Below are 14,924 nucleotides of genomic sequence, written 5' to 3' on the forward strand. Positions count from 1 at the left end.
CGTCGCTGAGGAACGGACAGAAAACTCAGATCATTTGAATCTGCTTCTTTATCAAATCTTGAATCTGATTCACTATATTCAGATTAAACAACCGATCACAACAGATCTCTGATGATTTTATCTGTCTGTATCTTTAGAGAGAGGAGCTCTCTGATTGGTTCCAAAACATGCTGATGTCATCGGATAACTTGCTGCTGAACAGTGAAAACAGCTGATCACACTCATGTCACAGAAAACACAAGAATCAGTAAACACAGGTTTGATCAGGTCCCCCCAGAAACCAGAACAGAAACCAGACCAGACACCAGACTAGAACAGAAGAGAACAGAACAGAACAGAACAGAACAGAATAGACCAGAAACCAGACCAGAAACCAGACCAGATCAGCTGCTCACTCTCTGCTGTGTCGGTCCTGATGCAGTAGCAGATGTAGTAATACTTGCAGTAGCAGATGTAGTAATACTTGCAGTAGCAGATGTAGTAATACTTGCAGTAGCAGATGTAGTAGTACTTGCAGTAGCAGATGCAGTAGTACTTGCAGTAGCAGGAGCTGTGGTCTTCTGGGTGGATGCTTGCTGCTAATGCTTGATGCTTTGCTGCAGTACCAAGCCCCGCCCAGTGTGAGGGTGGAGCTACGTCACCATGACAACATGAGCGAGTTAAAGAGGCAAACACGTCTCATCAGGACCGTGACGTCACGATGACCAACCAGAGACAGGTCTGTCAAAGATGGATCCTTTCATTTAGATGTCGATGACAACACTGCTGTGTGAGTGTTTCTGAAACAGGTTCTATTGATTCTTCATCACATGACATGTGTGTAGTTTAGATGAAACTCTAATTAGCAGCTAGCTCCAGTTAGCTCCGACTAGTCACATAAACCCAGCTGACCACAGGCTAACAGTTCCCCCGGGTTTCAGTCTTTGTGCTAAGCTAGGCTCAACATGACCCCTCAAATGAAGCACATGAGTCTGAAGTGTTAACTTGATAGCAGCAGGTGACCCACCCATGTGACTCACTGGTACAAACTTACTGGATTTATACCAGGTCTTAAATGTTATAAATTTACAATAAATAATTTTTATTTAGTTTTTTACAAAACTATAATCTCCACTTTACCCGACACTTTGAAACACTGAAACTAATAACAAGTGTCAACTAGTTAATGTAAACTCTCTAGCTATCAAATGTTAGCTCCTTAGCAACCAAACTCAAATAAAAACATCTTTAACAGTTATGTTGATCTAAAATCAACTTTAGCATCAACGTTAATGTGAGAAGATTATCAGCTTAGAGGTAACCCTAACCCTAACCACCGTATTTTTGTGATTCGTGCTGAAATCAGTAAATTCGGTTTTTATTTCTGTGATAATTTTCTGTATTTGAGCAGCTTCCCCGTTGTAACAGTTTTCATGTTAAGCTGAAAGATCCTTGAATTCAACACAGAGACAACTTGATTTCATCCAAATGTTTAATTTCAGAAACAACAGGTTTTTGTGAATATATTTATTGACCTGACAGCGGCTGTCAGTCAGGTTGTCTAGAGATAAGTAAACACAAGCGATATATAAAACATGAGGATTGGGAGTGGAGCGGCGTCTGTAAACAGGAAGATGGCGTGCTGCGGTAACACTGGGACTCTGGGCGAACAGGAAGTCACGGCTCAGATCATGGCGAAGTTGATCCACTGTAAACAGACACACACACACACACGTCAACAATGGATGGAGCCTGAACACACAGCTACAGACCAGGTCCGGCTCCGGAGGGTCCGGCTCCGGAGGGTCCGGGCTCCGGAGGGTCCGGGCCCCGGAGGGTCCGGCTCCGGAGGGTCCAGTGCGTTGGTTCTCACCTGGTTGAAGTCCAGCTCGATGGATCCGCTGTTGGTAGCGTCGAGCTTCTTGAAGATTTCTGCAGGAGACAGATCCCACGTGTTAAAATCAGAGGAAAACACTTTAGATTCTGGACTTTATTCAATGGTCAATTGATCTAAAGAGACAATCTGCCTCGAGTGGCTTGTTTTTACTGCACATCAAATTATTATAGCAAATATTTCAGCTTCATGTACATGAAGACGTTGGTCAGGTGACGGATCCTCCTCTGGTGACATGTGCTCATTTCATTCAATAGTAACAATAAAATCACGCCTTTAATTCTCTGATGTGATTTATGAACTCAATGAGAACAATATACAATTTTAAAGTTGAATCAAATGAGACTAAAACCTACGATTGAAAACCAAGGACAGGATTTATCTCCGTGGAAACGTTAATAATACAAAACGCTAGAAGAAGTGTTTATTTATTTATTTAAGCTCAGATCTATTGTTAGTTAGCAGGATCAGTTTAGTTTTTATCTTCACGTGATCGGAATCTGTGTGTTTGACGTATTTCTGATCAAATTCAGTTCTGACGTTAACGTTCACATCTAAAGGAGAAGATGTTTCTCAGTTCCGTTAGCGCTCCTCTGCTAGCTCTGCTAGCTGAATGAAGTGTGGACTTACTGAACATCATCTCCAGCCTCATCAGACATCCCACAAAGTTGTCGAAGTCGATGGTCATGTCGGGGTCGGAGTATCGCGCCACCAGCTGCTGGTAGATGGTGTTATTCAGGGAGAAACCTGGAGAGAGAGCGACTGAGTTAGTGAAGCAGAACGGAGAATATGAACCCAACCACTGCTATTCTCAGCTAGGCTAGTTAGCATTTAGCAGGATTAGATACACATATAATATATTGTCACAAAACAAACACATTTTATTGAATTGTTTGATGTGGTTCTTTCACTGATTAACAGCAAACGATGTTTCAGTTTATCGCTGCTGAGTATTTCAACGAGGAAACGCTTCTCCAACAAAAAAAATCGAATTATATTTATGTTACAAAAACAATAGTAAACATTAAAAAAGCTTCTCACGATTACATATACATAAAAAAGAAATGAATATGACAAAGATCTAAATGTTTCTACGGCACTTCTAATGCTAAGACTGCTAATGCTACTGCAGCTGTGTGTCTACAGGACGTAACAAACCATCAGTGACATGTGGAGAGTCCAGCAGCAGCAGAGGAAACACAAACAACATGAGTTTAGTTGTGAGAACATGAAGAGAAGAAGAAGAGGAGCAGAAGACGTTAGTTAGCAGGAAACGCTTCATTTGAGAGTTTCCTGTGAGCAGGAGGAGGTTCGAGACGTGAGTCAGAAGAAAACATCACAAAACAGGCTGAACAGTTTCTCTGAAGCTAAGAGATCGGACAGAGTTCATATTCATCCTGATTCACCTGGAACATCTGAGTCTTTAATACTGAGATTTATATCCTGAATCAAAATCTGTTTGAGTTTTCTGGAAAAGAGAAATAAGTAGATAAATAACTTTTGTTGTAATAATATGAGGTCACTCTGACCTTTGACCTGTGAAACCTAATCTGTTAATCTGTGGGTCAAACTGAACATTTGTACCGATTTGAAGAACTTCCCTCTCTGCATTTACACATATGGTGTTCACAAGAATCAGTCAGATGGATGAACGAAGGATATATACAGCCTCGGGCCACTAGGTGTCGCCAGTGCACAGACATAACAACTGACCTGCGTCTTTGAAGGCGACTCTCATCTCCGGAGTGCTCATTGTCCCAGAGTTGTCAGAGTCGTTCTTCTTGTAAATGGACTAGAGACAGACAAAGACACAGAGGTTAAACACCAGCAGGTGGAGACAGACATGTTGGACTCTACTGGTGAGAGGTGCCGTCTCACCAGGTATCTCTGGACCTTCTTCCACAGGGTGGCGAACTCCCCGAGGCCGAGCTTCCCGTTCCCGCTGTCCTGCTGCGTGGTTAAAGATCACACAGATGCATTCACGTCCACAGAGGACATGTGATGTCCCACAGGTCCCAGCTGCAGACAGGTTAGTGCACCTGAACAAGGTCTCCCTTTCCTGTGAGCTTTAATCTTAAAGGATACGTCCATCAGGTTGACCATCACCCTGCACGTCTCCATACTGAAGCCGTCAGTCTTGATGTCAGTTCCTGGTGGAAACAGGAAGTTTAAGACCCAGTGTAAAGGAGACGTGTTATTCTCATTTTAAGGTTGATGATTTTAATAAGTGCTGAAATGTTTTCATTCTCTAAAGTTCAGAATCTCTTTCCTCAGACTGTCCTTCGCTGCAGCTCCTCTTTCAGCCTCTGTCTGAAACTCTTGGTTTTAGCGCCTGTCTCTTTAAGACCCCCCTCCTGATGAAGCCCAGTCGGCTCTGATTGGCCAGCTGGACCGCGCTGTTGTAATTGGTCAACCGCTCAACCAGCTGACATAGCATCAGCAGTTGAGATGAAACGCTGAGCTGGAGGTTTGGTGATTGGCTGTTTATGAGACTGTGATTGGTTGACCTCAGCTCGGAGGCGGGGTCTCCTAGTGTCACTTAGCTGATGTTATCGTCAACAAGGTAAAAACCTGATTTTAAGGCTCTTATATACTACTACGTGTCAGTTTCTCGGAGAGGTCTCAGCGGGGGGCAAAGAGTCTTTTTGATTTTTACTTCTCCGTCAGTCTACGTCCGGAAAAAATTCACCGCCAAACCCATAGGTGGCGCAACGGAAGACGAGCTCAGAGAAGCCTACCCCATTTGGGAAGAAGAAGTCCACGTGTCTCTGTTGACATGTTAGCTCCTCCCACACACTGAACCATGGCAACTAACAGATCTAAATAAAGTGACACCCAGCGGGTCAAGATGCTGATGTAATCGTTTCTTAGCGCAGCGGTTCCCCGGTCTTGTTTCCGAACTTTGTTGCTGATTCCACAGCTTGAATCTGCTTGAGGCTACATGTAGCTAGAAGCTACCCGGAGCTAGCTCCCCCCCAGCTTCCACACACAGTCAGCAGGGACTCCCGGCACTAACTACTACCCAGTGTTTGCTTCTAACCTGACGGTATTATAGAAACAGTGTCATGATAGAAGTGGAATTAAAGTCGTGACGGCGGGTTCTTGCACTGTTACCACCGCAGTTAGCATGGTGGCTAGCCTAGCCTGCTAGCGCCGTTTTGAAAGCTCGTTCTAACCGTATGTGACCGTGCACACATGGCCTCAGTGCTCTAACGAGCCACCGTCATCTGGACAACTCCGCTGGCTTAACACACACGTCACATTAATCGTAGAATCATAGTTGTGTTCGTGTTTGTTGCTACAAGTAAACAGGAAGTTTGAGGTCCGGAAATACGGAAATGACGTCATACGGAAATGATGTCGTTTGCGGACCAATCACAGCCAAGAGCGGTCCGTCGGGTCTCCAGCATGAAGACGGATAGTTAGAAAAATCAGACGTGTACGAAAAGCTGTCCGAAGCCCTCGGAGAGGGCGTTTCACGACGGATAGGGCGGTCTTATCTGTCCGTAATAGAAGAAACGGAGAGGCATAAATTGGCCTTTAGTTCCCACCTGCAGGGGGCACTCAAGTTCATTTAACTGAGCTTCACATAAACTCACGTTTGCAGACGATCTTGTTCATGATGGTCTTCAGCTCCGCTGCAGAAATCTCCATGTCCTGAGAACACAACAGGTGTTTAACAACCGCTTCAGCATGTCACGCTTATTTAACCACATTATGATTTTATTTATTTTATCTCATCATTTTATTTTTAGTAAAGTTTAGAAACACTAATAAACTGTTGTTTTCACTACAACTTGTTTCCAATGTTGATTTTATTTGAATTGATCGATTCATCTGTATATTAATCCTGCTGTTCTGTCCTATGTTGGTTGTTAGCATGTAACTTATGTTAGCTCTTAGCATGTAGCATGTCTCTGTGCACGTGATGCTGTGCACGTGAACGTGTTTCATTATGGAATTCTTCAACTGAAAATGGATCTGACAGGGATCTGCTCTGATTGGTCGTCAGGGAACTATTGCTAGATGTACATCTGATCCTCCTGGTGGATCCTGACTCGTTCCCTGGCCCTGGACTTGTAGTCCCACGAGCTGTTCCTCTGATGGAAGCGGTCCAAGAGGATCCTGGTGGAGTCGGGGGTCCTGTCTCGTCTTAGACCTGATCTCACGTCATCATCACGTATGAATCCAACAGACAAACAGAAACTTACATCTCCGGCGAGTTTAGAGAAGAGGCCTCGAAATCCTGCGTCCACCTCCTCATCCGACACCGTCTCCTGGACACCATTTTCAAGAAAACCTTTATTAGTCAGCAGAACTGGTGACAAACAAACTGCTGACACACAGTCAAATTGATTCATTGAATTATTTTGTTTGGCATTAGATTAATTTCATCATTTATAAATGTCTGTTGACATCTTGTTTCATTTCTGTGACACAAAGATTTCATTGACTTCTGTCTCACTGTTTAAAAACAAACTCGGTTTGACCTTTGACCCTGAAATGTTCCTCCAGTTTCAATGTTGGTATTTTTATTTCCTGTGATGTCATTTCCTGGAGAATCTTCATGTCTCTAAAATCTGTACAACCTCTGCTAAAAGAACAATAAACTATAATAAATTATAAAAGTAAGGAAACTGTGTTGTAACTTAAATAAATACAAATATCTGACAAATGTTTTTTCGTCAATAAAAACATAAAATAACTAATAACCATAAGTTTGATGGTGTGAGAGGTGGTGTTGGTTGGATTGGGATTCTCTAAGCTAAGCTAAGCTAAGCTAAGCTAAGCTAAGCTACCCAGCTGCAGCATCATGCCGACACTAGATGTTGTCTCTTCTTGTTTGTGTTCGATAGTTCAGTCATTTTAAATGTTCACTGCTGTTTGATACTCACGTCTTCAAGCTCAGCTTCAACTGGATCATCACAGGGTCTGACAGGAAGAGAGTCGGTGTTAGAAACACACACAGGAAGTCATCATGACGCATCACTGACCACTGAACCAAATCTCCACCATCCAAACTGAAGGCTGATTCCAACTCCAAGTCTAAACCCTCAAACAGCACAAGAAGTGAGGAGCTGAGAAAATGTCTAAGTACAGGAACACACACACACACACACACACACACACAAACACACACACACAAACATACACACACACACAAACACACACACACACACATACACACACACACAGACACACACCTACACACATTCCATTTACACAGACGATGAAAACCTTCATTCAGAGCAGCTACAGACATGTTTTTGTCCAGTGGTTTGTTTATGTGGTGTGTGTGTGTGTGTGTGGATATGTGGTGTGTGTGTGTGTGTGTGTGTGTGTGTGGTGTGTGTGTGTGTGTGTGTGTGTGTGAGTCCCCGGCTCTCACTGAGTCTCTGTCTGCTTCTCGGAGAACACCCGGATGCAGAAGTCTCCGTTGAGATGCGCCTCGAACGTGGACGGGACGATCAGATATTCTCCCGGAGGCATCTTGAAGCGGGAAGTGACCTCACGCAGGTTGATGAACGTTTCTGATTTCGCCGTCTGAGCGTGACTCAAGAAGAAGTTCTTATCCAGATGCACCTCACGCTGCCCGTGGAACTGAGGGACGGACGGACGACAATCGAGACAGCTCGGTGTTAGACATGATTTATATCCTGTGAGCTTCGGAAGCATCAGGAAGCCTTGAGAAGGATTTGTGTGGTTCAGGTATGAATCCACATTTCTCACATATTCAGCTTCTAAATAGATTTTCTGGATTCTGCAGACTCTGGTCTGGATCGTTCAGCTAACGTTTCATCATCTACATGTGGACCAACCTCTATCATTGAAAACACTGAGACCTCCTCAAACAAACTGCTGCTTAGCTTAGCATAAACAAAGCTAGCCTGGCTAACCCTTAACCAGTACCGCTAAAACCTGCTAACATGATTGTACGTTTGATGACGTGTGCCTTCCTGTGACCTTTGACCTGAAGGTGTTAGGGTGTCCCGTGCTCACCTGTGGGGGAACCTGAAACAAACAAAGACAAAATTATAACACGTCTGTGTTAAAAGAACTCATCTCACGTGTCTTTACATGTTTGAGATGTTTCTTCATAATCAGATCTTTGTCTTCTCACCTCGTAGATGGCAAACCCGATGGTGTGCATGTCCTCTCCCTGCTTGCGCAGCTTCCTGCGGTTCTTCTGGATCAGACCGACCACGAAGCTGCAGCCCACCTCACCGTCCTCTGGGTCGTCGTCCTCCTCTTCCAGCTTGATCACAAACTGGGGATTCGTCCAGAACGTGTCTGTGGAAGAAGAAACAGCTTCCAGTTCCATCACCTCTCACCTTGGAACTCCTAACAGGTTCAATACAGTTTCCTAATGGAGCAGGTGGAAGTGAAGGTCCCTGACCAGGACCAGGTGGACCACCAGGTCCTCTGAGCAGCACACGAACCAGGACCAGCTGGTGAAAGGTGATGAGGAAACGTTGGAGATGTTTCACCTCCGGAGGCAGAGGTGAAGGAATGCAGTTTGCTCCGGATGGAGATAACAGCTGCTAATGCTAACGTTACCGGTGATATAAATGTACGTTTAGCTCCTCCCACCTGTTCCCATCGGGCACCAGGTTCACGACTGATCCCACCGAGTCCACCTCGACCTCTGAACCTTCCTCTGGAGAATTTCTTACTTGAATATCCAGATGTAACTTTGAGCACAGATGTGTTGCGTGACAGCTTCAGTGAGTGGGGGGGCTTCAGCACTTACAGGGGTTGTTCCTGCAGCCTCCGGCGGTGGAGCCTCTCCTCCAGGTGCCGTCGAACTTGCTGACGCTCCAGTGTTTGACGGAGTCGTCCTCGATGGTGTCGGGGGTCAGGGTGCAAACCTCGATACGAGAGTAGTTACGCAGGAAGTCACTGTAGGACATCCTGTAGAGATAGGACGGAGAAGAACTGTCACTCCACACCGAGAACCAACACAAGCCTGAGGTTTGTCTGTCCCCGTGGAGCCTCCACCTACCAGAACTCTCCGTCCTCAGCGTTAGCGTTTGGACAGTCTCCCTGGACAGAGTCCCACTCCGAGGATCTGTAGAACACACCAGTCACAACACAGAGTTTACACAGAGCCGTCTTCATACTGTACAACGAGGGTTCATCTGCTCAGATTTATCCCTGTTCGATATGAACTGTGGTTGTCATGGTTACCCGTCGCTCCAGGCTCCGGTCCACTCCACCTGACCCCAGGGGTTCCTCATCCTCACCAGTTTCTCCTGCCGACCACGGTAGTTCACCTGGAGACAAAGAAACAAAACAACATTTCATTTTCCTGACGTCACCTCATCTGATCCTCATCCGTCAGGACGCTGTGTTACCTCGACGGCGCCGGTCAGTGAGTAGGCGTGGCCTTTCACCAGCTTCTGGCGAGTGACGGCCTCAGAGTCTGCGGCGCTGGTTATCTACACGACACAAACAGAGACGACTGAGCGATTCATCTTCATCTTCAAAAGTCCAATCCAACTAATGTTCTGACCTGGCGATGGTTTATTCTTTAGACTCTGACAAACTAATCTGATCTGAAAAGAGTCAAGACTTCAAATCTGAACAGTTTGAGCTTCAACGTCTGTTTCGGTTCAAAAACTATGACAGAAGGAAAAGTCTGGACAGCGACTGGGAGCCCGGACAAAATGGACGTTTAAAAATCTTCAAAATGAAATCGTTGTATTATTTCAAATATCCAACTCACGTCGATGGAGCAGCCCATCAGCGCTCCAGCCTCCAGGGACTTCTTGATGATGTGGAACAGGTTGGCCGGAGGTCGCTGAAGGTCGTAGTTCTCAGCGATGCCTCCCGTGAAGTCCTCGAAGCCCTCGGTGGTCGAGCCTCCGGACAGCGCCTCGTAGCAGCCGTTCATCCTGCAGCGAGAACATCAGAGTGAAACTCATCCACGACTGCAGGAGGTTTGACTGTGGGACTCTTCTGTGGATGTTTTATGATTACAGAGGTCTTTACTGTTCAGTGAAGATAAAAGATGAAAGTCGGTGAACTGTTAAGAAAAGATGTGGCCTCAGAGTTTAGAGTTTTAAACTTTCTCTGAATCTCTCACAGAATCCACGGGCGCTGCTGATTCCACTGAACTCTCTGACAGTCAGATTCAGACTGTTTGTGTGGAGCCGGTTCCAGATGAGACTGATCAGATTTATTCAGAGACTTGTACGTTGTCTGTTCATTGTGTTGCTCTGCATTTGACCGATCAGCACGATTCGGTTGTGTGAAAGTTGTCGGGTTAAATCTGGAGAGTTTCTCACTTGGCGTAGGCCTTCTCCAGCAGAGCGCTCCAGAACTCCCTCCCCTCGGCCGAGTGGACGAACATCAGCTCGCCATCTTTGACGGGCAGACGGTCATCGATCACCACGTCCACCCACTCCCCGTACTGCCAGAACTACACAGCAGAGACAGAGGAGACAGTCGCAAACTTTTACTTTGAAAAGTTACCCCAATTCTGAATTCTACTTCCTGTCTTCCAACTCTATAGAACAGGTTACGTGAGGGTTGTTTTCCTCAGTTGTTCGACCTGTTACAGGCTGATTCAGGCTGAATTATTATGAATGTGATTGTTACAAAATCTAAAACACTGAACTGATAAAGTTTGATTAAAAGAAGTTGAATCAGCAATAAATTTCTCAGTCATTAACATAAAGTCAGAGCCTGGAGTTCTGTTTACAACCGACTGCAGAATCTTTCTTCAACATGAGGTCAGTTCTGTTCTCTGCTGAGACCCATCTAGTTTCACATGTTTCCACTTCGTATGTTAAACACACGTGTTCACCTCACTGTTTAACCCCCGTCAGGTAACCATAGCAACAGTCCCAGGGCTTCAGTTAACCGTGAAACTAACAACTGTCTGATCATCATATAAAGCTGTTACTATAAGTTTATCACTGATTGTATCCTGAGTTTAAACCACAGTTCCCACAGAGCTACGCTGCTGAGGTCAAGTCTCTGGTACCTGGAAGTGGAAGATGCCGGCGTAGTCGTCACCAAAGCCCTGGTCCGTGGGAACGACCCGGGCCATCACATACTCATTCAGGGTCAGGGAAGCGATGGCCGCCAACAGCCAGCAGTCACCTGGACGGACATGGGACATGTGTGTGAAGGTCTGTCAGGATTAAGCTGACATGAGACTTTCTGGTGCACGGAGGATTTCGATGATTGCATCACCAGCTTGTTGTCCCACAGTCAGCACGGTTACCTAGCAACAGAACTGCAGCTAACCACATCAAGAACGTTTAATAAAGCGTGTGCCATGAGCTGCTGGGTTGAGTTGAAGCCTGGAGCGTCTGAAAGAGTAAACATAGGACCCTGGTCTCATGGCCTCCAGCAGCTTCATCCTGTTGACACACAGGCTCAATGAATGCTGGGAGATGGAGTCCTGTGGGCGCCCCTCCCGTCTGGAAGGAGCCTGTAACATGTGATGTCGTTAACGCAGCTAAACTGTTCCTTCTTGGGTTCTGGACCTGGACGGGGGGGGGGGGGGGGGGGCTGTGGCTCTACAGCAGGAATGTTGTAGAATGTGTTGAGTCTGGTTGTTGTTGGAATGTTTCAAGTTTAAACTTTCATGATGTTACACAACAGCAGAGTCAGAGATCTGCTGCTGTGGTTTAACAGAGACACAACTCCCTGCTGACGCACAACCACAACCACTACACTGCAGGGTGTGTCTCTCTAACTCTGAGTGTGAGTGTGTGTGTGTGTGTGTGCTAACAGCTCATAACTCCCTCTCTCTCTGAAGTTGGAGTCGCTGTCTCTCGCCCTCTAACAATAGCTGGCAGACCTCTCCCTCCTCAGCCAATCAGAGCTCAGCATGGCGGCGCCCTCTAATCACCGGGGATCCAGTTTCACTTCAGCTGCTTCCAGCTCACGGATTGAAAACATGTGATGTTTCCTCTCGTGTGATTCTAGGATCTGTGATTCACACGACGTTGTGACGAGAGACCAGACGTGAACATTGTCTTCCTGTGTTTCCAGGATCCACGCCTGGCAACCGCACCCCCCCCACCCTCCCCTCCCCTCCCTATCAGAGCTGAGGTTTTCATTTCCTCCATAAGCTGTGACTGTAGGTGGTGCGTTCAGGGACAGTAGGACAGACGCTCTGCTATGGTGCGTTTGAGGACTGCAAGGAGAACTCACCCAGCGCTCCCTGGCAGATGTCCGTCCTGGTGGCTCCGCCCACGATGAACTCAGGGTTGGAGACGAGCTCCTGTCAAACGACACACAGACGACAGACAGACGTGAGACTGAGAGACGGACGAGGACGCTCGAGTGGACGGACCAGTTTTTAATTTCATCAAAACACAAATTCAAACCAAACTGATCATTTATTTAATCTACTTCAACTTTTTTTGTTTGGTTTTTGTTTAGACCTATACTGCAGCCAGACACCAGGGGGCGCTCCAGATGATTTAGCTTCACTTCACCTGTGTGTGTGTGTGTGTGTGTGTGCGTGCGTGTGTGTGTGTGGGTGTGTGTGTGTGTGTTTAGTCAGATAAAAACCTCACAACATGTTGTGTTACTCTTGTCACTCCCTTCTCCTCTGTTCCACTTCCTGTTTCTGACGGAGAAACACTCAGTGACACATCTGCACGAGGAAGAGTACAGTGTGTGTCTGTGTGTGTCTGTGTGTGTGTGTCTGTGTGTGTGTTTATGTGTGCTGCTCAGCCCCTCTGATCCTCAGTATAGTGACTCATCTCTCTGGTATTCGGGATCTCCGTTGTGTTCATGTGTCATTTTATAAAATCAGAAATTTCATGTTCATAATCATATCGATTATAATGACAAATAAAAATATATGTGCTTATCATGATGACATCATCACGTCAAATGTCTCTGATGTAACACCACACTGGCTAGAACATCGTGATTCATCCTGCAGAGAAAATCTGGTTCCACTTGTCGCAATTGCCGTTTTTTAAAATACAACTTTATTAATAAAAGAAGATACAGTTAAAATAAAGTTTCCGGTTTAAAACAGAATCAAACGTCCTAAAAAAAAGATGTTTTCACTTTATACAGGAAATAAAAAAACAAAACAGGACTGAGATTTGTGGGTCAGCCTTTTCTCGTTTCCTTTCCTAAAGGAGGGTCGGGTGTTTCCTCCGCTGAAGGAGATAAGTTAGGAAGCACTGAAGCTCCTTTCCTTATCACATCATAGAGAATTCAAACTGCTCTTCTAATAGCTGCTGAAACACTTCAGGTCATTTCACTCAGTTAAGACAGTTAAGAAAAATGGACTAGTGGACCGCAGCTATGTTCTCCTGGACATGTCCCTCCCCTGACACTGCCCCCAAGGGTTCATGGGAGTACTGCAACTTAGATCCAGTTTCTAAAAATGTGCACAACTGAGCAGCGAGGCGCAGGTTGCCTGAGGCGAGCGTGATGCAGGCACGTGGAGAACAGAGAGAACATCGTAGAGAACAGAGAGAACATCTCAGGTTCCAGCCTGAAGTCGAATCACAAAAACACCAAACTACGACGAAGGTGGAGGATCGCAAAAACTTTACTGATGTTTTAACGACACAACAACTCTCCTGCAGCCTCCTGGTAACATGTGTGTAGCCTGTCAGAGTGAGTCCATGTGAGGACAGGACAATGTGTGTAACCTGTCAGAGTGAGTCCATGTGAGGACAGGACAATGTGTGGACGCTTCCCAGAGAGCGAGTGGACGAGTGGACGAGGTTTCTAACACGAGACGTGAAACTGGAAGAACACAAACATGTCGGACTTAGAGAATCTCCTGCTTCATGAAGACACAACTCCAGGAAATGTCCCGACATGTTCGTTTGTGAGAACAAGTCCTGGTGTCCTCAGGGCTCAGATGTGTGGGACATGTCCCTTCACCACTAGGTGTCTCCACAGATCCTGTAGGACATCTTCAGGTGAACGGAGACAAGTGGACTTTCATGTTTGTGTTTACATTCCATAACAACACAATTTAAACTGCGTGTGTGTGTTTGTCCTGAAAATCATAATCTGAACTTTCTGACTCAGACGTAGAACTGAACAAGACACAAAGACAACTTTATCCTTCATTCACACACACACACACACACACACACACACACACACACACAGAGACACACACACACACATAAAAGTACAACATACACAGACACACACACAAGAACAAGAACACACACACATAAAAGTACAACAACACACACACACACACTCCCAGCACACACACACACACACACACACACACACACACACAGAAGAACAAGAACAAACACACACATAAAAGTACAACACACACAGACACACACACAGACACACACCCAAGAACAAGAACACACACACATAAAAGTACCTCACACACACACACACACAGAAGAACAAGAACACACACACATAAAAGTACAACACACACACACACACACATCCATAAATGTACAATAACACACACACACACACACACAGACACAGACACACACCCAGATTATAGAATCAGTTGCCTCAGGTCCTTCAGCACCACCCCCCCCCCTCCTCCAAAACACACACAACCTCCAGCCGCCCCGCCCCTCCGACCCCACCCACTTCTCCAAACAAACACACCCATCCCGACCGGGATCCGGACCGGGACCGGGATCCGGACCGGGACCGGGATCCGGACCGGGACCGGGACCGGGGCCGGGCTCTTACCGTGGGTCTCTTCCAGGCCACGCCCCGGGTCTTGGGGGAGCTCGGGCCCAGCTCCTTGAAGCCCAGCGCGGGGGGGGCGGCGGCGAACGTCGGGTCGCAGAAGAGCCGCCCGGCGGAGAGGCACCCGGCCCGGAGCGAGCCGAAGTCCTGGTTCAGGTACCGGACCGCGTTCGAGTTGGTCCCGAAGCCCGCGGCCAGGGCCCGCTGCTTGGCCAGGGTGGAGGCCACACCGGACATGATGAAGAGGAGGAGCAGGAGGAGCAGGAGAAGGAGAAGAAGGAGAAGAAGGAGAAGAAGGAGGAGAGGAGTTTCACCGAGAGACGGAAAAAACTCCGCAGATTCTTCTGAACAAACTTTGACAGATTTTCAGTCA

General features: G+C 46.4%; 1 protein-coding gene across 2 annotated transcripts; it reads right to left on the reverse strand.

The window, feature by feature from the left end:
• Positions 1 to 1,453: 1,453 nt before the first annotated feature.
• LOC133028807 (calpain-2 catalytic subunit-like) lies at positions 1,454 to 14,914 on the reverse strand. Of its 2 annotated transcripts, none has more exons than XM_061095852.1 (21): positions 14,552 to 14,914; positions 12,044 to 12,113; positions 10,863 to 10,981; positions 10,162 to 10,295; positions 9,600 to 9,768; positions 9,229 to 9,312; positions 9,062 to 9,147; positions 8,877 to 8,942; positions 8,625 to 8,785; positions 7,995 to 8,164; positions 7,874 to 7,885; positions 7,263 to 7,474; positions 6,769 to 6,805; positions 6,085 to 6,150; positions 5,473 to 5,530; positions 3,959 to 4,023; positions 3,752 to 3,823; positions 3,587 to 3,665; positions 2,504 to 2,620; positions 1,853 to 1,911; positions 1,454 to 1,687 (listed from the first exon to the last, which is right to left on the reverse strand). In XM_061095852.1, exons 1-21 carry the CDS (start codon positions 14,786 to 14,788, stop codon positions 1,664 to 1,666), a joined length of 2,097 nt encoding a protein of 698 aa, XP_060951835.1. In that variant the 5' UTR covers positions 14,789 to 14,914; the 3' UTR covers positions 1,454 to 1,663. The 2 variants fall into 2 exon arrangements, with proteins under 2 accessions (XP_060951835.1, XP_060951828.1); XM_061095845.1 differs by having other exon boundaries at positions 3,752 to 3,820; positions 14,552 to 14,847.
• Positions 14,915 to 14,924: the final 10 nt, after the last annotated feature.

Source organism: Limanda limanda, chromosome 2 (assembly GCF_963576545.1).
Source record: "Limanda limanda chromosome 2, fLimLim1.1, whole genome shotgun sequence".
Classification (NCBI taxonomy): Eukaryota; Metazoa; Chordata; class Actinopteri; order Pleuronectiformes; family Pleuronectidae; genus Limanda; species Limanda limanda.